The sequence below is a fragment of the Seriola dumerili genome, unplaced genomic scaffold (genome assembly GCF_002260705.1).
Source record: "Seriola dumerili isolate Sdu_G_001 unplaced genomic scaffold, Sdu_1.0 BDQW01000331.1, whole genome shotgun sequence".
Taxonomy (NCBI): Eukaryota; Metazoa; Chordata; class Actinopteri; order Carangiformes; family Carangidae; genus Seriola; species Seriola dumerili.
The window spans coordinates 1229455-1255923 of NW_019174586.1; the positions used below are offsets into that span (position 1 = coordinate 1229455).

The following is a 26469-nucleotide window of genomic DNA, read 5'->3' on the forward strand; positions in this document are numbered from 1 at the left end:
TCGGTTTACCTGTGAAGAGCCAGATTTCAGGACATTTCAAACTCGGACGCGCGCCCCCGTGCAGCGGCGCTGCGCTGTGTTTGTGAGGGGATGTGTTTCTGAAGCAGCGTGAACGCGCTAATCTGAACTCCATACTCATTCTGGTCTGTCAGTCTTTTTATCTCACACAGTGTGTCTCCCTCCTCTTTGTCTCCTCCTCCAGCCTCATGTTCACACCACCGCCGAGCCGGAGCAGTTTACCTGTGTAGCCGACACTGAGAGTCGGGGGGCCGGCGGAGTCCACTGAGCGGTGCCAGGATGCGGTGCCACAAGTTTTGGGGACCATGTTCGCTCGGGTTTTACATTTGGACGGCCATGCTCTTCAAAGGTAGGTTTATGGAAAAGTCGCTCTTTAGCCTTATTAAGTTTTTTTTCCCTTGTATGTTTTTAGATACTTCTTCAGTGAGTGCACGGGTCTGTTTGGATGAATGAAGGCTATGAGAAGACTGAAAAAACGCTACTTTGAGCTTGAATCAGCCTTCATCTGTTATTCCTAAAGGGACTAATAAGTCTAGGTGTGGTCTTTGTAGGAAGCATCTTTTTCTAATATCTGGGCAACTTGTTCTTTGCATTAGAACGTACTGGCAATTAGTTTAGAGGCAATTTAGGCTGCTTTAAACTGAAACCTAGTTGCTTTTTATAGTGGGAAGACAGAGATGGAACTTTTAATATTTCATTTTAAGTTACTAAGCCAACAAGAGCCCCTGAAGGACTGAATCACTGTTATTTTTTTTTAACATTCAGCAAATGTTATATTGAATGACACTGGCTTCTGAATCTTTAAATGACAAACATCAATCAGGAAAACAAAAATCACTTCTTTCTGTACTCTGAATGTGTTTTCAACAGTTTTGTTTCCTTAAATGGGTGATTTAATATACTAAGAGGCATTTTTAAACACTGTTTGCATGTCTGTGTGCATTTATGTGTTTGTGCATGATGTGTGTTGTGTGCAGCATTAATGTTTGCACGTTCGTGTGCAATGAGATATGCATGCATGGCTCTAATTCTCTCCTAAGTCCCATCCCATCATCATCATCAGTAGCATCAGCATCTATAACATCTGGGATGTTTACTTACCCGTTTGTGACACAGCGGCTTTGCTGAAGATATCCCTTCAAACTTTCTATGTATGCATGTGTGCGTGTGCGTGTGTGCGTGTGCGTGTGCGTGTGTTTGTGTGTGCGTGCATGTTCATGTGTCCACCATCAAACCTGCCAAGCTTCCACTGCCCTCACCTCTCCATACCGATCCAGTCAGTGGTCATCTTGTGGGTGAGAATGGGGGTGAGAGGATGAGCTTTAATGACTGAAATAAATACCGAAGGGAGAGATAAAGAGGATGGATTACATGCTGACCCATGACAGGAGGCAGCCACAGTCTTTCATGGACAGTGTTGCTGTCTCATGGTGGGACAGTGTTGGTGTTTAGTGTCAAAGTTGTGGCAGCACTGTTGAAGACATACATCATGTTATTTAGCACTGAATCTTAAAATCATAAGGCTTTTGTTTTTTTTTCTCTTAAACAATTCCAAAAAATCTGCCAACAAGGTGAGAAAGTTTCAGTCTTTGCAAAGTCTTTTTTTAATTATTTGCTGCAGTTTTTTAATGTTGAGGTTGACTTTTAGTGATGTGTGCAGTATGTGAATATGATATAGATATGGATCTGTCTATGGATTTCTTTATAATTTTGTACCATGGCATGTTACATTTGACTTCTGGAATGAGAACAGATGCTCACGAGGCTTTGAACATGGGGATTAAAGAAGCAGCTAGCTGCTTGTAGGCCTAGTATGTGCACATTCACTGTACAATTGATAAGCCGCTTTAGTCTGTCAAGGGAAACACAAGACAATAGCCAAAACAGGAGATATAGGACGATTTAGCTTCCTTGAAACTGAAGCATGATTTTGTAGCAATTTGTTCTCCATGCCTCCAGACACAATGGATTGACAGATGATGGAGTATGAAATTATTTTCCTGACCCCTCACAGAGAATCAGAGATTGGTAAGAGTGAAGTTGCCTGACACAGATGCTGCGGTAATATCTGCTTGATGTCAAAGCAGCGCCTCATCTCTCTCGATGTCTTCGTCTGTCTCTTTCGTTTCATCTCTTCCTCTCTCGCAGACTCTTTCACGGTCTGCCTGCTTCTAATTTTTTTCCATATTCAGCAATGCTTTACACTTTCCCAGACTCTGCGCTCTTTAATCATGAAGTTTATGTAGATCGGGCTGTTTATGCCCTTGTTCAGCATTTCAGTCATGCGTGAAGGTCTTGTAAGTGCTGCTGTTCGTTTAATGACAACACGAAAACAGTCAACAAGTTGTTCTGCCATCCAGTTATCTCAAAAGTTTAAAACTGTGGGTCTGTATATGGACGCCTTAAACCAGCATAACAGTATGGATGTGATAGCTAGCAGCACAGGTCTTAACTCCTGGATTAGGATTAAACGTCCAGTGGTTTTAGGGCTCTGAGCCCTCAACCATAGATTATAAATCTCTTCTATATGAATCCATCCATCCAAAACACCATTAACACACAAGACCATATGCTCTGATCCCTGCTCACCACCGTTGTCACACGATGCTGGAAATAATGTGTTAATGGATGGATCCATGGCTCCTTATTTGCTTTCAGCATTGCACACACAAAATGGTAATGAGCATGTGTATAGTACATGCACATGGAAACCCGTTTACCTGTAGAGAAACACAGAAAAGACAGAGTCATACAGAGTAATGGCACATGTCAGCTACAGAAAGTGGTTGAAGGTGGAAATCGATCTTTTTCGGCATTAGTTCATCCTGTGGTCTCCTCCTCTACTGTCCCTCATCTGTCTCTGTTTCACCCTCCCTTCTATCTGCCTGACGCCCCCCTTTTTCCCTCATTACAGATTTTATATATTACATCTTGTCAGTGACATGCTGCCCTTCTCATATACATTTTTGTCTAGTGTCTGCAGGTGTCAGAGGCCGCCCTACAATAAGCCCTTTCTTGCAACTTTTGCATTGCCATCTGGAATTGTAATGAAGACAACATTAGCAACAGCTAATGATAATGAAAGCTGTGAGTCTATAGATGCGCATTATATGATAAAAGGCACAGAATAATTAAACATTTAGTGACATAATTGATATTTTAATATGTGTATGAACCTGACTAACTGCAAGTGCAAAAGCTGAAGTGAACTAACTAAAAACTGACAATACAGCCAATCTCATTTTCATGATGTAATAAAAATACAACCAATAAGTCAGAGCGCTTACATTCTTACTTCATAACTCTGCTTTCCTAAAATCTCACAAAATGTAAAACCTCTGTTTGCGGTTTACTCTCAGATCAAAGCTAAGCATAAATAGAAACCCATACAAAGTTATGAAACGTAACCATTGTACTCTTTTTTTAATGGGTTTAGAGAATTTCCCAGGCTTTTTAAGGACCCTTGATGCCCTGGTTTTACCGTAGCGTCACTTCATTTTCACCGTCATCCAGCTCTAATTCCCTTTTTTTCTGTTTCCTACTTTCTTGTGCCTCCTGTTATCAAATCATCATCTCTTATTCCTCTGACTCTCTCTCTCTCTCTCTCTCTCCTTTTCCTCTCCCTGTCTCGCTGCCTGTGGTTGGGTAATAGGCTAGCCACCTGGGTTAAGATGTAGGTTTAAAGATGCGGAACATCTGGATACTTCACTGCTGACCTCCCCCGTCTCATTCCTCTACCAAATGATTGATAGTGAAATAATGAGGTGCTAGACCATTGCCAAAGTAGATGTGAGCTTAATTTAAATCAATGCATACAGCAAACCTTTGTGGAGGCTGCACACACATGTACTTGGACATAACAAATCACGATGACAATAGTGGAGCCAATGCAAGTATCCTCTTTAGTCTCCTGTCATTTGGAGGATGCTTGTTTCCCACAAGCATGAATATAAGACTTAAATTAACTCTTATACCAACACATGCAATCACAGACATTGGCACACAATTTGTTGCAGCCAGGACCCTATTATTTCTTCACCTTGGGGTGCTTTTCTTACAGACAGTTGAATAACAATCGTCAAGGTCGGCCATATTCTAAAAGAGAGTAGATGGCTTCTGTTAAGGAGGGCGCCCATTCACTGGTTTGGGAAAGGAAATGTTTGGCAGGGACTCGTTGGCACACCTATGTAATTTTCGTCCAGTCTTCTACAGCAGCTGGATCTGTAAAAAACTAGCTTGATATCTGCAAGACGCATTGCTGATTGTGCCATTCTGGCCAGTGGAGTTTCAGCAGTGTCAGTATGTGATTTACCTGAGTGTTTCCAAGTTTTATCTGCTGCAAATTTTAATTCAACCATTCGGTGTCTGTCTCAGTGATATTTATTTTTTTACTATTCACCCAGACACACACACTAACACAAGATATTTGCATCAGAAAGACTGTGGATGTGTAGCATTTGCCGTGGTGTTGACTGTCCTGGCCCTCAGGGAGTGGCGGCCTGTCAGCGGTTTCTTTGTGCAGGCCTGTTCCCCCTCCAGGTTCATAACTCTGGTCCCGAAGTCCCAGAGCATTCTGGGATCAGAGCCCTGTTATGTTCCAGACTGGATAATAGACTTGGCTTTTTGTTTCAATTGTTGAGATTTAGCAAGCATGTTTACCACAGTGTGAAATAAGATTACTGTAAGTAATGAGGGGTTGGTTTCACAATAGTATGATTTTGATGTCAGCATTTCATTTACTTTTTAATGGACAAGCCTCGAAAGAAAAAACTTGCGTGTACGTTAATGTTGAGCTTAACTAGGGCGGGAGGCGCCTGGACAAAAGATCATACAACAATCTTTTTGGGTCGGATCACAATCCATGATCTTAAACACGATCTGCATCCTGTTAACGCTCTGATTTTATCGTGATAGTCCTGACTGTAAGTTGTGATTCATGTCTTTCTATCGCTTTCGTGATTCTTTCGGATGTTTGTCTGCTCGCTTCTCCCACAACGCTGTCTTCTGTTTTCAAATTGTGTCACATCCCATCATACTTTTTGCTTAGCTCATATGGAGGATTCATTTGGACAGCGCTGTTATTTATTTAGGAAGTGCTATATGTAAGTGTTTTGAATTGAAAGTTTAGTCGCTTCTAACCAGCTAGCACTGGCTCATCCTGCTCAGTGCTTCCCTGCTGCAGCGGGCTAGCAGATTAACAGTTCACAGTGGGTGGTAGCGTTTGAACTTTAAACATTCAATGTTTAAATGATGCAATCTATATGATTCATTTGAAAAGTAGATCAAATGCTGAACTAAGATCGTCCACTCTAAAGCTAAATTGAAGTCAAATGATGTGAATATTTTTTTTAAATGCTTTTACTTCAGTTCTTATCTTTCTGACCCTTTTGTCACCACAGCTTTGTTGTGGTCTCGCTCTTTATTCATCAGGATTCATGTTATATTAGCAGGAACCTCAGGGGCCTCAGCCACGCTAGAGGCCCCGTAACCCTGTTCACAGAGTCTGTCTATCAGGCAAGATCATTGATGCAAACAGCTAGCTGTTGTTATGTCACTTTGACGGGATGTTTTGAAACCTGAAGTAAGCAGCAATCACCAAACCTGTGATAGGCTGAGGCACCTGTCAATCAAGCAAAAACACTTATCCTAAGGACCTAACGTTATGAAACAACTATTGGGATTTTTAAGGACACTGTCTCTTTCTAAGCAGCAGGGGAGGGTCTGTAACACAAAGAAGGAATTTGGTCTAAAAAGACTTTGAAATATATATATATAAGTGTTGTTTTAAGACAGACTTGAAAATAATGCAGACCAGCCCTTTAAAGCACCTCCACATTTGCCTTCACATGCAGCCATGCGTGTGTGTGTGTGTGTGTGTGTGTGTGTTGGACAGAGGCTCAGCCTGGATAGGTTTAGTTGGGCTCATCAGGGGCACTATAAACACCCTGACGTATGAAATAGCATTCCTGTTTGTTTTTATGTTTGGGTGAATGTCAATGTCTATCTCTCTCCAGGTAACAGTGTGTGTGTGTGTGTGTGTGTGTGTGTCAGTGAGTGTGAGAAAGAGAGAAGGAGAATATGTCCCTCCGGCCGTCTGTGTTTGGGTAGCCTGTGTCTGATGATTGTGTTTGGAGGCCTCATCTGAGTGCATTGACCCAGTAAAAAATATTCAGATGGGACAGAATCGCCTAGCTGAATTTCTCTGTGTATGTTAATGGGTGTGTGTGAGATTGTGTGACAGGAAGAGAGCGAGAAAGAGAGAGAATAATAATGTACTTGAGTGCTTTTGCACCCTACTTGCATTTTCAGTTGCCACCGCAATCAAAATCCTATATTCTTGGCGTCACATTTCACACTGTGGAGCATAGTTCGCCTTTATGTTTGGCCTTATTTTCCTTCCTTTCTATTAAAATGCCACCATTAGTTTGCAGATGAGTCTTACTATCTGGTGACGTTGCTAAAATGACTATGTTTTCTAGCTTTTTGTTTATTTCCCAACAACGTAATCGGCTGTAGAATATGCTCATTCAAGTAAATTCAGGACAGGCAGAGAGAGTGAAAAGGAGGACTAGAGGTAATAAGAGAAAGGCAGAGAGAGAGAGAGATGGATCAAAAGAGGGGATATTGCAAGATTTAGAAAAGCTTGTAAAGGGATGAAGGCATTGATAGAGGGAGAGAGTTACACTCAACATAGAGAAGAATGAAAAACATACAGTAGAATGGCCAGGGAAAGGGGTATTACAAAAATTGGAGTGGCTTTTAAATGAGAAATAAAAGAAGGTGCAAAGAATTGAGATGAGAGGTGGAGAAAGGATGTGTGGGAGGAAGGACGGGTAGAATGTGCTTCTGATTTTCCCTTATCTAGTCACATTTGCATTTGATGTTTAAAATTGTGTTGAATCCTGCAACTTTACTGCATTGTGAATGTGTAAATATGCACAACTACTCTCTCCAGGTTCAGTCCAACAGTCCAACAGTCCATCCATCCATTATCTTCTTGTTAAAGCATTACATTTTTTGGGCTGTAACTCATACAGTAGGATTTTATATGCTGCACAAATTTGCAAAACTAGTGAATTTAAGTTTTAGAAAAATGTAGTATACAGTAATTAAAATTGAATTAGCTATACTATACAATACTAACCTTAAACTAACCTTAGTTTCTTTTCAAGACACAGGGTCAGTGGTGGGACACATCAGTCAGAATACTTTAACAGTCTTCAGCCGGCTCTTCCTATTTGTCACATTTGCACAGAGCTCCCATGTGTTCGGAATCTGATTTTCCTCTTACCTTGGGCACATTATGGAAATGATTCCTTTTTGCTGATGTGAAGCAAAATTATCCATTATTTTTATTTTAGCAGATGCATAGCTGCAGCTCTCCCATACGGACTCAGTAGTGGCTGCTGTTGTCAGTATCTCAAACCACCCCCCTGTCCTCATGTTGTCAGTTCTTAAAGTGCTCCTTCTAATCCCTTTACAAAATAGTGGGTCCAATTCCAAAAACACCCACAATTTTATTTATGTCCTTAGTATTTGAATGACTAAAACTTTAAATCAGGGGCTGGAGCCTGTCCCAGTATAAACTGACTGAAAGGCAGGGTGACACATTCTTGGACAAGTTGTCTTACCACCACAGGGCGCAAAGCATAATGCATAAAGATATACAGACCAAATTTACATCTCTTTGTGTCTCACATTCTAAATTTCCTCTTGATTCTCTTTCACAATAATCTGCAGGATAACTCTCACGTCCAATATTCTTCTAATAAATGTTGAGGAAGCAAACACACAGAAAATTGTCTTTGTCTCTAAGGAGACCTTGTGAATGTGTGAAATGTATTAATATTTTTAGGGGTGCTGCCGAGCTGAAATAAAAGGTCCCCTTGGGTGCTGAGGCCCTCTGGGTCCCTGAGGTGCCCAGAAGCAGTCTGGCTCTGCTTATTAAACTAGAACTAATTCTTTATGCAGACATCCTGGAGCTCAGGGGCAACTTCAGTGTGCTGTATCAGTGAAGTTAGGTTAACTTGCACACATCAGTGTACAAGGTTTTAACACACACTGAAAGAGTGTCAAAGACGCGTGTTACCTGTTTCTTCTACGTTTGAAATGCAAATGAGCACAGACGAGGCAAAGAGAGGCAACGGTGACTTCTAAATGTGTGTGCGTGTGTGTGTGTGTGTTTTGATAGGAATACATCAGGCAGGGTTGCAAGTCTCCTCTGGGCAATTTTTTGAAGAAAAAAAATTAAAAAGCAGTTTTACACTTATGTTATGAAAAAAGACAAAAATCTTCTTGTTCATCCTTGTGTTTTCTAGATGACCAGAAATAGTGGTTCACACTTGATCATCATATCCTGACAGTCCACTGCTGGTAATATAGGAATGTAAACTATGTGTATGTGTGTGAATCAAAATCCTATGGCTCATTGTGACTTTGAAATTAAAAGGCTCTACCAGTCTGAGTGGTTTTGGGATATTACGTTTTTTTACTTCCCTGGTTTTCTGCTTTGAATCATACTGTTCCCTCTTGTAAGACAACAAAAATCAACAATTTACATAGAAATATATTTGTTACTACTTTTATTACAATTTTAATATATAAAATCTATAATTGAATACAGTTGTGCAAGTTTCAGTACAATGTTTGAGTGCAGACAGTTGAGCACCATGTACAATCTGCAAAACTGTGGTAAAATGTGACCTGAAATGTGACATGATTCTTTTGGGCATTTCAGGCATTCGGTCATCCTTAAAGTTTAAGGGAAGAATGTTGAAAAAAGAGGTGACCTTCTCAGTGACTTGTGAAAAAAAATTGATGTAAAGAAGAAGTTTGCTGCTACATCTGTCACTTTTAATTATTTGCAGGTAACTGTTAATTTCAGGAATGCTTTGATCAAAAGAGTATTAGTATTAGTTAGTATCTCCCTCTGCATGATGTGCTACATTTTTTGGTGTTTTTGATTCAACCAAGATCTAAGTGTGTGTTTATCAAGGGTGGAATTCATGCTCTTTTGAGGGGGCCTTTGCTGCCAAATCAAACTATATAACCATTTACAATGAACGGTCAGTTCCTTGATGTAAGTGCCTCTGACTGAAGTTAGGCAGCCCCCCCCCCCCCCCCCCCCACACACACACACACAGTCACACAGCTCTGTACACATCTTTGCTGCCGAGGACTGGGCAGCTCCGCAGCAGTGTGTGGTCTGTCGGGTTGTATTCATTGGACACAATGGTGACATTTCTGGAGGGTGCAGGAGAAGTCATTTCACTGCATTTTTCGATGACACTTCAGGTTTGACATTCAGTAACATTTTGGCTTGAAGCTTGGTTCCCTGGTAAAGACGATTGTTTCCTGACCTTCTAATGATAATACCTTAAAATAGTTTAGCTTTAATCTATTATGATATGTGTTGTACTGACAATTGATTATTTGGATAAGGTCACTAATCAGTGACCTTCTCTTCGACCTGAACAGGGCATAATGGTGACCCCTGACATTTCCTGTAATGACCCACATGGTGTTACAGCGATCCAGTATTGATCTCCTGTAGTTGCTTATCATTAGAATGACTGTTTAGCAAGTACACACACACACACACACACACACACACGCATACTCAATTGATATACCCACCAGGGTGCACTCATTTTCTTCTCTTTAGCAGGGAAGTAAGGTTGATAGTAGTTAAGGTTGTGTGTTTGTGGAATTTATATGACGGACACAAGAAGGTCAAACCTCTTAAAGTGACATCTATTGGAGAATACAGATCGTCCTCTAGTTTTGTGGAAAAAAGGTCACCGGGTTAAAGGTGGAATGCGTCTTTGAAAAGTTTTTTTCTAATGTTATTCCTTGGCAGTCCTTTTTTTAAATATTACATATTGTATCTTTCTTTATCCTGTTCTCACTTACATTTTGTGCAACACATACCTTTATCTTGACAAGAGAACATCAGATAAATCCATCTAAAACAAAAGATATATTTGATTCAAAGTTAACATGAGAATAAATGAGACTTTTAAGTCTTATTGATAATTGACTTTCTTTCATCTTTGCTCTGAGCAACACCATCATGCTTTCAAAGGAAAAGGACAAGGGTTGAGAACGGGGAGGGTGCTGAACAAACAACAAACCTTCCAGCTCCCCCGTTCCCTCTATCTACCTTCCTCACCTTCTCATATCAGATTCATCCGTGAAATAATTTAAAAAATATAAACAAAGCAAACAAACAAATAAAACCAATATATGGATCTATCCCTTCATCCCTAGTGCACGCTGCACAATAGCATACACATGTGCACACTGCATTTGTTTTCGAATTAAAGCTGTTGGCACAGTGGTTTATTTTATTTCATTACTTAATTCCTTGTAAACATGGTTATATGAGACAAGCTGCAATGGAGACTGAGCTTTCAATTCTTCTTCACTGACTTCATTAGTTTTGTTATGTCGGTTAGGACCTCAGTTCACATTTCACTGTAATAAAACACAGGGGAGATGGGTGGGGGTGTGTGTGTGTGGGGGTGTGTGGACAGGATAATGGCTCTAGATGAAGCTGTATTTAAATATGTGTGCAAGTGCTTATGCAAAACGTATTGTGCATAGATAGACAGATTTATAACTTTGTGCAGGTTTGTATTGAATTATTGAGATTGTGTTTTTGTTTTTGCAGAACTCATGAGCAGAACAGCCATCAAAGCGCTTGCCTGGGTGTCCATTCAAACATGTTTACAGTGAAAGAGACAGATAAAGAATAAGGCATAAAAATGTGTCTAAATCTATCTCTGTGGGGGTGAATGTGTTTGAATGTGTGCCTGTGGGAAGCCAGGGATCCACCAATCCAACTTCCACGAGAAGATGTGGAACCTGGACAGATGGATGCATGGATTGAGAGGATAAGGTCTGGTGTATTAATCAGAGTCTGTGTGGCTCCTAAGGAGCAGTGAAAAGGTTTCTGCTGTGCTGAGCAGCTTCTTGCAGCTCGTCTGTCTCTGACCTCAGACTCAGTCCTGCCATAACTCTCCTCATTACAGCCTTAATGGGCCAATCAGCACTGTGCTGGGCCAAAGGCACACTCCTCTCCTTTCTCTTTCACAGCTTTACAGATCTGTAGAGCTGGCTCCCCTCCTTCGCCGTAATCCTCTCTCCTTGTTTCATTTCTGTCTTCAATCTTTTTTTCTTTTTTTTTTATATATTTGTCCACTGTATTTTTATACGAGGGAGTCATTATGCTATCTGTTCATGGGGGTTACCTGCTCAGCACATTTTCTATCTGCCTATCAGTGGCAGGTTGTTTATGTACTGCATTAAAAAAAACAAACCTCGGGTGGTGTAAAACATGTCATTGAGTGCAAAAGAAGGCTGTTTTTCTCAGCTTCTGCCTTTCTTTTTTGCAAAGGCAGACTATATTCACACTGATTTGTCTTCTGCTCATCTTCAGTTTGCTGTTGAAATGTCATGTTTGTCATTGTAGTGGATTTTCAATACCAGTCTGAAAAATAATTCATCTCTATTCACCTCCGCGTGCACAAATGCAGTACTTGAGATGTAGCACCTGCTGAGAGTGAGATCAGTGACTCCAAGGGCATTAACAGCGTGGTCTGACTGTGTATGTGTGTGTGTGTGTGTGTGAGAACGTGTTTGTGTGTCACTCTCTCCCTTTATTTTTTGGGAGAAATGGGATAGTGCTAAATGTGTGTGAAAGGTTAGGTAAAGAGGATCAATAATGCTGATGAGAGTCGGGCCAACAAACACATCATCCTAATCACCCTGGACCCGAAGTCTACACCACCTCACATTCCTGCCACTGCGTGTATGTGTGTTACAGTCTGCTGATGTATATGCAGATGTCAGCACTTGTGCTTATTTATTCATTATTCATCAAAACTTTCAGCTGTACAACAGACCTGCCTCTTATACATTGTTCATACCAAACGCAGCTTTACAGGATGTGGTGCAGGAATCAGGGACATCTTTGCTCAAACTGTGTAGTCTCAATAGGTACAGTATATGGCAGTGTGTTTGAATTTCCACTGGGTAAATTATAATCTGGCTGCAGCCTGCTGCCAGAAAAGGAAGGGACAAAGGTTATGAAAACCATTAAAGCTACTTTCTGGATTAGAAATCAGCCTCGGTACACAAGGATATGTTCCCATAGCTCAAGCCAATTTTTTTTTGCTTTAAAAAAATTCCTTTTCTGGAATTGTTGTTCCAGCACTAGATTTATGGTTCACAAATGCAAACACCCTGTGTATATAAATCAAGGAGAGACCTTCAGAAATCTGTTGTGACTGGGGGGGGGCTCCACCTTCAACTCTGAATTATGTGCAAGCTGCTTGTGGTCATGTGTGACAAACCTTTATCAGCTTTATCAGAGTCAGGTCCTTTGAGCTGAAATTATTTTGCCACACAAGCCGTTACCTAAGGTCAACAATGAACTAAAATGCTCAAATATTGATGGTTTGTTTGGAATAACTTTTAGTACAGAGTGGACAATGCTTTGTATTCAGAATATTCATCATGCAAACCATCTTTTCTCTTGCTCCTGTTGTGTCTCCAGGATCCCTGCAGGGGGAACACCAGAGGAGGCTGTACAAAGAGCTGCTGGCTAACTACAACAGGCTGGAGAGACCTGTGGTCAATGACTCAGCTGCCATCTTGGTGGAGCTGGGCCTCACACTACTGCAGATCATCGACGTGGTGAGGGAGAAACTTTTTTTTGTTTTGTTCGTGTGTGTGTGTGTGTATGTGTGTGTGTGGCTGGGTGTTGAGTTTGTAGTGGTGCAGAGATGTAGGTAGGTCGCAGGATATGTGGTTTGTATTATGTTGGGCATGTAATACGGTGTGTGGTTTAATGGAAAGTGGGATTCCTCCTGTGCTGCTGACTTTTGCATAATTTTACCTTTGAGGAATTAAGCTGCTTATTATAGACGTGATTAAACAGCAATGGAATGTTCTCAGAGAAAACAGAGCAGTATTATGTGTAAAGAGAGCAATGCCCTCGAAATACGTCTTATGTCTGAGCAACCTGCATATTTGTTTTTACGTTTGTGGCTGTCAGGCACTATTACATTACATTTACACATTCGGTAGACGCTTTTATCCAAAGCGACAACACTAAATCATCAGTGCAGTAGGAGACCTCAGTGTAAGTACTAAGCACTACATCTACTCAACAAGCGCAAGGAGATCAGGTAGAGAAGTGCAGTGAAAGTGCATAGGAATACTAGTAAGGCTTGATAGGGTGTTAGAGATGTTAGGAGAAGAGACGCTCTCAGAATAGTTGGGTCTTCAAGAGACTGTTGAAGATAGAGAGGGACGACTGCTCTGATAGGATTTGGTAGCTTGTTGCACCATCGGGGAACCGCAGATGAGAACAGTCTGGACTGCGACTGCCTTACATGCAGTCACATAAACAACGCCAGACGACATTCCTCAGAGGAACGTAGTGACCGAGAAAGAGCATAAGCCTGTACAATTGAGTTCAAGTAGATGGGTGAAGACCTCGAAATCCCTCTGTACACAAGCATTAGTGACTTGAATTTGATTTGGGCGGCCATGGGTAGCCAGCGTAGGTCGATGAGTAGTGGTGTGACAAGTGCCCTTTTAGGCTGATCGATGACCAGACAGGCTGCAGCATTCTGGACTATTCATATTACTGTAATAGTGTGTTTTCTGAGAGAGAGTTGTTGCAGCTGTTGGTGCCCATTGAATTAAGTGAAAGATCCAGCAGCAGGTTTGTGCTTATGAAACAGTGTTAAATGTTGGCGGAAGTAATGCACTTCTGCTGTTTGACTTCTATTACATAAAGACCTTCTGGACTGGGACACATAATAATTCCTGCCACATGCATCGGAACACACACACACACACACACACACACACACACACACATACACATTTTGAGGACTCTAAAATCCTCATTCAATGTTCTTTACTTTAACTGACACTTTGTAGGTTTTAGGTTATTGACTTTAATGTTTTATTGTTTCTGTATGAATCTATATTTTTTGGCAGTTCCACTAACTAAGGCAGTTTAAGTGTTTTGGTCCTCAGGAGCAGTTGCCAAAGGAACGGGTTAGCTTTGCTTATTTACTTCCCCCATCCATATTTTCTCATGTTGTCCGGTCTGTAGATTAGAGATCAGAGTCAAACGTTCCTCAAGAGCCACTGTCCTGTCAGTGTTTTGTGTCTACCTGAGTTTGACATCGCTGACACATTCCCAATTTATGAAAATCACCATTTCTTTCTCTGCCCTCCGGCCCGTGACCCAAAAAGAAATCAGTCCAGGTCTACCCTCTTTAATGACTTTTCAAACTGTAAAAATTGTTCTCAGAATAGCAGTGGGCCTTCAAATGAAGCCTCGACTCATTACCCACCAGAGAGAACCTAAAACCTTCGAGACACTCTGCATGCTGTATGAACTTTTGTCTGTCAGCCTACAGAGACAGAAGGCAGTTTAGGGAAGTGTTAGCTTGTTAAATACCATAAAGTGAGTATCATACCAGCCAGATGTCAGTTTTCATTTGTCAGAAAAGACAGATACAGCAGTTTGTGTGTGTCTTCATCACACAGGACCTTGTGCTTTTTACAGCGGGGAAATTTTAGGATTGTTAGTCCTTGTTCTTGGTAGTTGTTGTTGTCTAGTCTGTCTGACAGTGGTGGATTGATGAATGTTAACTCACATACTCTAGAGTTCCTAACAGAGTCAACTGGAACAAGTAACCCAATTTACACACTGTGGTTATGTGGCCATTAGACTGTAAAAGGAGGATGGGACAGAAGCTGTCTGTATATCCCCTGAAGGGCTGGGAAAAACGGTGGGGAGTAATCTTACTGTCACACTGACACTTTGATGGCAGTAACGCTTAGGTGGGATTCAGCCCAGCCAGCAGTTTGGATGCTTATATATGGTGAATAAGATTTCTGGAGTGGGTACATTTGCCCATTCAACCTGGCCAGACAAATTTCAATCCACATAAAAGATCTGTCACCCCATAAATAAAATAAAAATAAAATAGAAAGATGTTTATCTAAAAACTGAGAATAGCTTGTGTCAGTGTGTGAGATTGATTCGAATTGTGTAGCAGTAATTGAGACCCAGAGGTGTGCAGGCATACTTTAATTTTACTGTTGACTTGTCATGGGAACACTACTGTGGCAAAACAAATTAGTAAGAAAAGACAAAGTTAATCAGTCGACATATTATGGAGATAAATACTAAGCAGATTTTTGTGTGTTAATTTGATGACTTGCAGAGGGGACTGCATGGATGCATTTTTCAGTTTCAATTTACTTTTGTTTCTCTTTAGTCTGGGTATTTTGGCAGTGTAGTTAGCCTTTCAAAGTTTTGGATTTTTATACATTTCATACTAGTTTTACTTTAGTATATGAGCCTGTGAGCCTCTCCCCCACAGATACCAATCAAATACATGTTACCAGAAAACACAGAGATGATTAGTCACATCCTTTGGTCACATCTAACAATTTCATACATCAATATTAGTATACAAGAGTTACAAGATTGACCTTTTAATGGGAGGATGACAATAAATATTTTACTTCAAGTAGATTAAGAAAAGTTAAGCCTGTGTCAGTGTGTTTATTGTGTATATGCTCTATATGCTCTATTATTCACATATGGCTGCAGGCATTCTGGCATTCTGACCTTGAATAAGTGAGTGAAGTTAATATTTTCTGGTTATAAATTTTACATGACCCACAATTCTATTTTCATCACTTCATCAAAATGGTAACACATAAGCACACACACACACACACACACACACACACACACACACACACACACACACACACACACACACACACACACACACACACACACACTAACCAATGGGGGATTTGAAATCTCTGGAGAGACACACATTTCCAATCATTACTTCCAGCTGTGACTTTTGCTCCATCATCTGGGTCATCTGCTTCCAGAAAAGACAATGTAGAGGGGTTTGCCATATGTGCCCGCATTTCCAAGTCAGAAAAGTGACAAAGAAAGAGAAAGAGAGAGAGAGATAAATGGATAAACTGATGCAGTGTGTTGAAAAAAGGGAAACTTCTTTGATCCCATTCAGCCTTACTCGCCTTTCAACCAAAGAATCCATGCAGGCATTCCTGCTCTCCTGACTTTTCCACTGTGCACTGGGAGCAGAGAAACTGTGATGCTTGCAGAAATGTTAATTTCACCTTCCAGCTAGAATATGAGCAGCATAATTTCCCAAATGCTATATGCACCTTGAAAACATTTTTGAAGTTCGTTCTTTATTTGGTAAAGATAGTGGCTTCGATCTGCGTTGTTTCCATTTATTTATATTTTTAGCTTTATTATCTTTATTTTGGACAAATGCTCTGTGTTAATATGATTACATTTGTCCCATTGTTTATTGGGACCACCATGACATTATGCTGTTCAACGGCAATGTTTAAATCCAATGGGACCTATAGTATTTTAGTTGTTGTAAAAGGGCTGTGTATATTGTTAGATGGCTCCACTGTGAAACCGTTCAACAGAACTACACTTGGTTACATAAAACCAGCTTTCACAGTTTTGGATAGCCTGGTTTGTTCTCCTTTGGATATGCAAAACAACTGGACTTGCAGATGACAAAGCCTTTCTCCACTCTATTAAATATGGATTTATCTGGTTGGGTTCTTTTATACAAAAGAACATTTCTTTTCTCATTTTCACTTCCTATTTTTCTGTTTCTGTCTTCAGGATGAGAAGAACCAAGTGCTGATGACCAATGCCTGGCTGCAGCTGGTGAGTCAAGTTTGAGAAGGGCACATTATCCCCAATTTAATATGCTTTGATTATATTTATGATTTTATTACACAGTTATCATCTAAAGATATTGTGGCTGTGTTTCTCAATTTACTAGTGCCACTACAATAAGTACTTGTTGATGATAATGAATTTAAAGAAAGTGTGTGTGTGTGTGTGTGTGTGTGTGTGTGTGTGTGTGTGTGTGAGAGAGAGAGAGAGCGAGAGAGAGAATAAGAGAGAGGGGCAGTGATGTTGTGTATGCATGTTCAGTGCTGGCATCAGCATACTCAAGAAAACATCACTTCAGGCAGATTGTCAAGCAGAGAGTGGGATGAGGGATGGAGGACGAAGAAAAGGGAGGAAGAGTGCAGCATATTAAGTGGCTGTCAATTTGATTGTTAATGGACTTAATGCCAAAGGACAAAAAATTCAGATTCACAGCCTCAAGCCCAATTAGCCCATGTGTCAGTGCTAGGTTTTTAAACAAAGACACAGTTTTCATGAACCAGGCGGAAGAACCATCTTTAGCTCATTGTTCTATAGTGATGTCATCGTTAAGGTGTTTCTGTCCAGGATTCAAATGAAAGAGTTAAAAGAAGAGAGTGAGTGCATGAAATCCACAGCAGCAGTTTTACACTGAATGTAGCTGTTTGACTGAAAATGGTTATAGACTGTTGCATTTTTGAACCCATTGGTTATGCCTGCGTGGTTAGAAACACATTTTCAGGAATGACCTTTACTTTCTTTCCTTGATAACCTCAGAATTGCTGTTTAATTTTAGAAAACAGTACTACAAGGATCATTTTACCCCTCCATTTTCATTTTCTTCCTGCAGCAGGATGCAGCCCTTCTCATTTCTATTGAATAGGCCATTTTCTTGTAAGAGTTCAATAGATTCAATTAGTTCAGCTAGTCATTGGACATTATGGGTTTTGTTTTGCAGAGGATGAGACTTATTGCACCCATTGTAAAAGAATGTAATGTCATCTCAAAGTCTTTAGTGAAAATCTCTCTTTTTTTCTCAGTACTGGACCGATATCTACCTGAGCTGGAATCCAGAAAACTACCCTGGCGTCCAGAACCTGCGATTCCCTTCAGACCAGATCTGGACCCCTGACATCCTCCTTTACAACAGGTTAGAACTACTGCTACTCATCTCAGCCTTAAAGGTTGTGACCTTTTTTTTTTGTTCTTTTTAGATTTTGTTCTTGTCTTTGTTTTAGATTTTTATTTTTCCTGTTTCCTGTTGTCAAATGTGCTAAGATAGGTGTTGTAATCTGACATTGTCAGTCCTCTGCAGTCGGTAAACACACCTGCAGAGACGGCATGCTTTCTTGCTATTTTTATCTTTGAGAAGAGTGAATGAAATATCACTCTAATCCTTCTGATACGCTGCTATTATATTAAATCCTGTCTTTAATCTCCACAAACCATAGCAGTATCAGGGTTACTTTAAGCCAACCTGATAAACAAACACCCAATCAAACACAAACCCATTGACACAGGCAACAGGAGGAGACAGTAACTCTACTGCATCCAATAACTGTAACTTCCTCACAGATGGAAATTTGCTCCTGTAGAAGAACTAGAAAAACTGTATTTAAATTCCACATTTAGCTTTCTTATTGATTGAAAAGAAGTAAGGCATATTTTGACCATCCATTTTGCTTAATTGAATAGAATTAACAAGTTGGAAGTGATTTTATACTCTGTCCATCATCTGCCACTAACAAAATATCAAATGTCACAACTCAAACTGCCATCAGACTTCTTAAAACGTAATACAACGGTTGGCAAAGGCTGTTAATGTCCTTGGGGATTTGATTTGGCCTTACTAATTAACAATAATGTTACCAATGTCATATATAATGAGCTATTGATGTCAGAATGCTGAATTAAAACAAAAAGTGTTTTTATTTTTTTACACATTAACAAGACATTACAGCTGAGGTCAAAGTCCTTATTTTTATAAATGAGGCTGAGCGAGCTCATTGCATTTTGTAATTCAGGTCAGATTTGTGCTGTTTGCTTATCCACTGTTCTTCACGCTTCTGTGCAAGGCTTTCTCGAGTCAATTAGAAATGTAGGCCAGTTGTTTCTCTGCAAAACAACTAATTGCATTGCGTTTGCATGCTTGAGTGAGAGATGGATGATCTGGTCTGAGGCTGAGGAGAACTAAAGATGAAAAGATAGAGAGATTCTGTCACAAAGAGAAAGACAATGACACAGTTAGAATGTGTGCAGAATAGTCAAAAAACAGAAGATTTTATAGATTTGAACACATTAACTGAGGTAAAGAGAAATGGCCATGCAGTTTCTCTTCATGTCTGTGTTTCCCCCCAATACACACACTAACACACACACATTACAGGGAACACAAGGACAAAACAAAAGGTTTTGGGGTATTAACCCAAATTTTAAAAGCTCAGCTTTTAGACCCGCCAGGATTACCCATCCTAATCTCAGTCTTTCCCCATCTCTGCCTTTTACCCTCTGCCTCCACTCCTCTCTCTCCCTCCATCATCCATCCCGCCTCACCATCTCTCTTCTCATCTCATTCTATTTGCGTCTCCCTCCGTCTCTCTTTCATAACTCACTGTCTCACTGTAATTCACTCTATTCAATCAACTCTTTCCCTCCATATTTTATCGTTCCGATTCTTCACTGACTCCTCTTTATAAATCATCCCATCTACCTGTCTCTGTCTGTCAAGGTGTCAGCATGTTACTCTCTCCTTCCTCTCACAGCCTACCTGCTTATGTTTTGCTAGTTATTCACCTGCCTTCTCTTGTGCTGCATCTGACTCTGCTACCTGCTCAAAATCTGTTCATGAAAACAACCATTTTGTTCACTAGATAATACTAATATGTTTTGCCGAACACTGGATTGGAGTAGAAATTAGTTCTGTCTGGATTATGTTCACTTCTAATTTTTTAAACATATATTGCACGGAAGTCATAGGGTAGAGGTCATAGTGGAAGGTTGGGTGTACAAAGCAAAGGACTTTGACACCAGAGACACGGGGTGCATGTCTTGCATCCGATGTGTTGTGAGGTTCAGGCCTCAAACACATTTGGTTAAGGTTGGGAAAGTTTGTTGTTTTGGTTAAATACTGATGCTTGAAGTATGAATTATGGTTCTTTGAGCTAAATGCTAACATGACTACATGCTCACAATCACAACGCTAACATACTGATGTTTAGTAGGTGCAATGTTTTCTATGTTAAGCATCATCACCACTTAGTCTAGCTTGTTAGCATGCTAACATTTGCTAATATTTGCTAATTAGCACTAACCACAAAGTACAGCTGAAGGGAATCCCATTAGTTTTGCAGGTATTTGGTCATAAACCAAAGCACTGGACAAATTAACCAGCCAGTCAGTTATGATGATAGTTATTATAATTATTACAGTTCATCCTGAGGGGAACCATGAATATATGTACAATATTTTGTCAGTCGATCTAGCAGATTTTGAGATATTTCACTGAATAAGTGGAAAATTCAATCTGCTGGTGGTGCTAGAGGAAACGTCAAGTGATGACCAAAGTCATTAGGATTCATCCTCCGCAGAGCAAGAACATATGTGCCTGAGATTTGAGTCTGGACCAACCAACAGACCAGCATTGCAACAACACATCCCATCTTGTGCTTCGAGTCACTGACTTTTTCAACATTTAACCACAACCACACCTCTCCCTAAACTTAAACAGTTACTTTGAGTTGCCTAAACATAATCATCAACAGTTTGCAGATTACAATACATTTTCTTAATAGCATTGTATTTCCTATTTGCTGATGCAAATTAGTTTTATATAAATGTAATTTCTAGCAACAAAAGCAAGGTTGAAAACAAAAAAACTGCCATATATTTATGATTCGGTTAAAGTGTTGATGTTGCCGGTTTTCAGCCTAAGACTACTGCTTACCTTGATGAATTTAGCAGAGAGGGTCAGTAACATGAAGCTGAGGGGGAAAATTTACTTTACAGCTGAACCAGAAGGTTTACCCTGAGGAGAAATGAAAATTTACAGTTTTCAGCAATAATATTGATCGCTGCTGGAAACACAAACATATGCACACCTAACTGATTACCCAACACAACTGTGAGCGCTCATCTCACTAATACACTGTAAATGCCTGTGCACACAGGCACAAAATTACAAAAAAAAACACATTCAAATAAATCCGTGCAGGCAGTAAACTCTTCACCACACCGCATACACACATATACACACTATCTCACAATTACACACAGTAATGGCACCACACACGCCATTACACAGTGGGCCATCAGTGCACAGCCAATAACACGCTAGTCTTACTGTGCTGAATAGCAATTGCATACTAGCATGCTGCTCAGACAAGCGCTCGCCATAAATCCGTTCATTCATTTCTGTGGTTTTAATACGAAGTTAATGATGTGCTGAGGTCAGATGCTATGTCAATACGGAGTGTGAAAATAATAATTGAGATTTTTTAGTGAGATTTTTTTTGTAAAAATGTGATATTGTCTGTGATGAGTCATTCAGCTCATATATTATTCCAGTGTGAAATCGCTCGTATTGCTTTTCATATTTTCAGATCATTGTGCTCACAGCGCCTCACACTGTCTCACACTGTCTTACAATGATGTTTCACGCATGGATAATCTATGCCGTGACTCATGGATTTACCATCAACACCACATCCATGCATACTGCCTGGGGAAATTATCTTGTTATTCACCGTATTTGTTCGGGTTTGTGTCCTGTGATTGATAGCTGACATCATCCGATTCAAATCAAAAAGTAATAATCGCTCCGTGTCCAATGCCTATCAGCAATGGCTCAGACTAATTCGTAACTCATGTCATGAAAACTGAACCTTCTTATTATTAAGTGCAAAGATATTGATGGGTTTAGTTGAGAGAAACTGAATATTTTGAGATACTGAGATTCAAAATAATGTTGTGACAAAAGGACAAATGTGTTTGGCGTCTACTCAGACAGAAGCTCTCACTTCATTGAAGAGAACCCAGCTGTAAACTTTCTGTTGGCAGCCTGTGTGCACATGACTGTGCATGTGTGTGTGTTTGTGTGTGTGTGTGTGTGTGTGTGTGTGTGTGTGTGTGTGTGTGTGTGTGTGTCAGGTGAGCATGACTTGGCACGTGTGTGTGATTGTGTTTGTATAAATAATATCCAGATCTGAAACAGCTTTGCAAGCCGTTGACCTCCTCTCTCATTAGAGGGAAAAAGTCAATGGTCTCAGTTGACTGGGGATCGATGAGGCACATGAAGGACATCCAACTCAGGTAAAGCACAGACTGAATCCAAATTCTGCCAGCAGGGAAGATAGATGTACAACACAGACAAAGCTTTGTGACAGGCCATGAAGATGAAAGGGGAATTAATCAAATAAATGGATACTTGGAGGGTTTTTTAGTTGTTTTTTTCTAGAGATGGATGGTTGAATGGATGGACAGATGGGCAGATTTGATGACTTTTCTTTGATCACTTAAATGAATAAATGATCTGGAAATAAAACACAGGAAAATATCCACTGTCTTCAGGACTGATGTGGATGACGAGCTAACAACATTTTTTTGTGAATGTGGGAACAATGTCAGACACAGTCTTTTCTGAGACTTTTCTTTTCTGTGTGTGTGTGTGTGTGTGTGTGTGTGTGTGTGTGTGTGTGTATACAAAGATGTACTAAATAATATATCCAATAATGAAGCTCTCATGATAGCTACATAAGAATTTGCAGGTTTGAACAATAACATATTCACATGCAGTTTTAGTTAGTAGCATACATGCCTGAGGTTTTGATTAAAAGAGAAAAAAAAGTATTTACATGTACAACAAATGATGTAACATATCATTAGCTGCAACATAATGTTTCCAAGCCTTCTGTTCCCTCTTTCCTTAGTTTATGATTTGAAGATGAAGATGCTTATAAGTAATCCATTCAGCATTGCTAATATGTGTATATGCTCTCTGCCTCTATTCCAGGAATAAATACATCCAACTGTAAATTACAAAAATACTGTACATCTGGCCTGCAGCTTCCCTGTCCATCTAGTTAACCATAGAGCCTTAAGGCTGGCAAACAGAATGCCTAATGTCAGGACCCCCTGAGGCTGTTTAGTTGACTGCTATATTCCAGGGATATGACTTAATCTACATGGATTGATGGGTCTCTCTGCTGACCCTGGGTAGCTCTCAACTGTGCGTGTCAAAAAGCTTCAGGAAAAAACTGTTAGCGTTTCTCCTCCGGTGCAATTACATATTGTTTTACTCTCTTTCATTATTATCTTTTTGATTTGACAAATTTATATTAAAAAAAATGTTTTCATAGAAATAACATTAAGTTAATAGGAAGAACTCTTTGTTGTTCTTTCAGCCTCTACAATAACAGGCATCAGCCAGAATTATTAAAGTTGACTTTACAGGTACATAATAAATGTGATGTTACACCCAGTCTGGCTTGATGATGTCACTTCAGATTAGAGCATATTTTTAATTTCTGCCTTAGGTACACTTTGTGACTTCCTTCTTTTTGTCATTTGTGTGTGTGTGTGTGTGTGTGTGTGTGTGTGTGTGTGTGTGTGTGTGTGTGTGTGTGCGCGCACCTGTGTGAAGGCAACAGCAGGTGTTGAGTGAGTGAGAGGAAAGCATGGTGATTCATGTCCCATGGTGCAGAAACCAGTCACTGCCACCATTGTCACTGTCGGTCAGTCTCTGTTTACACCTTGCCCCACTCTCTCATGTCCACAGTAATCTTTCTCCTGTGTGTATGTGTGTATATGTGTGGGTGCTCTGTACAAATATGATCACTTCCCATTCTCCCAGGGCTATCACATGTCCAGTTGTACACGTTTAATAACTGAAATGTGTACATTGTGAAATGCCCACTACTCCAAAGTGTTTTGTTTGAAAATCTTCAAATAATTTATCTGAACAGTAATAAAATTAAATCTACTGATTAAATGAGACAATTATTTTCAGTACAAGCAAACTATAATGAAATAGGTTATTTTAAGACTGATTTCCTTTGATTACCTTTTAATGTTTAAACAGTTGTCTTTATGTGCTCTAATTTGTCTTTTTTAGACTACATCTTTAAGTAACTCTTGCATTGTATGGTACATCTCATTTATTCTGCACATGTACATAACTTGTACAGTATGCACCCTCTGACACACTCACACACCCTTCAGAAAACCCTCTGCTGTGATGTGTGTAAGCGCTGATTGCAGAAAAGCACACACCTTCAGATAAAGTAAGGCCAAAGCTTGAATAATTCATTGTATTGCTCTGCCTTGGCCAACCCACACATTCCCCCTTCCAGCACCTGGAGCCACAGCTGATAAACACATAGTAGAGACATAATTTACACCTAACCGTCACTTAATCCCCCTTGAAAAAGGTAAATCACTCAATCTGAGCACAGGCGGGGATAAATAAAATGGTTCCAATGGTTACAAGTTCTGTTAAGATGCAGACCACGTGAGGCATGAGGCTCCAGGATGTTTCAGACACACTGGCGTTATCTCTCTCACAGGGGAATGCATTGTGTGTGTGTGTGTGTGTGTGTGTGTGTGTGTGTGTGTGAACATGTATAGGTGTATTGTGTGGTCCTTTATCCTGTATGTAGAGTTCAGTGTGTTGGTTTGAGTCTAATGTCGGTGTGGACTGTAAAGTGAAAGGGACTGTCCGCTCTCTCTAAAGAGCTTTTGTACGGCCTACATTGACAAATTGGATTTGGCTGATAGGAATGTGTGTATGTGTGCGTATGTTAGGGGTATTGCATGTTTTGAATGAAAACGCTGCACTACTTTACACTAGTACTTGTTATTCTTTCCGACTGCTGTAAACTGAGAGCAGATCTGACAGAAGAGATTTGTGCCTGTTTTGTTTTCACTTATTTCCCCTGCTTTATTATTGAGTTTTCTACAATGTCAGTAGTTTCCTTTAGTCTTTATGCAGTGGTATGGAGTAGTTTTTACATTCACATTCTACTGTTGTAGCCTCGGGAGGAGAGTGTTAATGACATTCAAATGTCAACATACTTGCAACAGTAACATGAATTGGTGAATGGATTAAAGGCTGCTGACTTGTTGCCTCTTCATTTTTAATGAATACTTAAAACTATCTAATCTTGAATAATGTTTAAAAAAAAAAAAAAATATATATATATATATATATATATATATATTTTATTACTACTTTTTGGACCAACATGTGTGGTGAAGTTTTCCAAATCCCAAACTCTAGTCTCCATGCAGACTGTCAACAGTGGGGAAAGATCCACTATTCAGTCAACTGTCTTCCAGGTTAAACAGCTGAGAGAAATATAAAACCCACTGATTAAAATAGATACAGCGCAACTGTTATGTAACTGCAAATGAGGTCATGTAAATCCAGATAATTTTTAACTAAGACATTCAATTAAATAACACTATTCTCCGTGGGAGGAAACAGGATGTCCAAAACAAATTTTCTAATATTTACTGGTTAAAGTTGAGTACTAATCTTTTCTACAGCTGCCCTAATGTTTTCCCCCACAGGCTCAGCAAGGCGGGTAAAATAAAAACAGAGAGATGAAGAGAAGGAATAATTTTTGTCCAGCTACTTGCTAGAGTGGAGAATCAGTTTTGTCTGAGAACAGAATTTTGGACACATACTGCACAAAGGAAAAAACACAGGAGACACTGCGTAAAATCTCCCCAAGTTTAAGACTTTGCCTCAGGCACTTTATTTAAGAGTTCACACTGTTGACACCAGAGGAAGCTGCTCTTTAATTCTTAATTAGAGTTCAACTGCGGTGCCACATCTGAGTGGAGCTAAGGTTAGGTTTTGGCATTTTTTCGTTACTATGAGCCCCGAAGGCATGTTTGCTACTCCAGATCTCATAGAGAAAACAGATTCCTGTTTTGTTCAATTAGGTCATTCCCAGCGGGCACCGGACGTCATGTAACGTCAGAAAGATGTTTAACTCTAACGACTGTATGTCTGACAGATGTTATTTTTGATGGGATGGGATTTGCTCTCTTGTTCAGTAATTTTTACCTGAAATGAACATTGGCATTGGACTGACCCTGACATTGAATTTTGTGTCACCCCAACATCACAACCTGAGTGTTTGGTAAGTGAAGCCAAATCCATCTCAAACTGAAAATATTTGACACTTTAACTCACATAAAACCTGTCCCCTATATCACTACATCATCCCAAAGGTTTGTGAAGTTGCAGAGCCTTGAAGGAGGCATCTGCAGTGTTTTTCTCGTGTCACTGATTTGGTTCCTATTACTACATATTTGGCATAGTATGGAAATGAAATATTCAATTTCAGCAGGCTGTTTGCTCCACAGATGGCTGGGTAGATGCATCACTTCACTGCTCACTGCTGTGGCTGGTTAGGTACAAAACAGCAGACAGACTGCCCACTTACACAGGTATACAAATACAGCACTGACAACAGTGACTATATGGGCTGAATTAATGGAATGACTAATTGTATTATTAATTAATTAATTTTTACAAAACAAATGATATATTCTTATTAATTAATGCCCATCCTTCTAATCTAAGTACTTTTCTTATTCCTTAATATGGTCTCAAGGCAGATGTGCAGACTCTTGTCATGATGATTAGAGCAAACAGTCCTCTGGAAATTGTGGATTTCTTCCAT

The 26469-nt window shown here is 39.9% G+C and overlaps 1 protein-coding gene across 1 annotated transcript in view; it reads left to right on the forward strand.

The window, feature by feature from the left end:
- The first annotated feature begins 269 nt into the window (after nt 1–269).
- The window catches only part of LOC111232436 (neuronal acetylcholine receptor subunit alpha-7-like), a 41789-nt gene continuing 15589 nt past the window's right edge, over nt 270–26469 (forward strand). Inside the window, exons 1-4 of the mRNA XM_022759952.1 lie at nt 270–367; nt 12578–12717; nt 16748–16792; nt 17821–17930. Coding sequence (XP_022615673.1) covers nt 298–367; nt 12578–12717; nt 16748–16792; nt 17821–17930 — 365 coding nt within the window. The 5' untranslated portion in view covers nt 270–297. The remainder of the gene's footprint in view (nt 368–12577; nt 12718–16747; nt 16793–17820; nt 17931–26469) is intronic.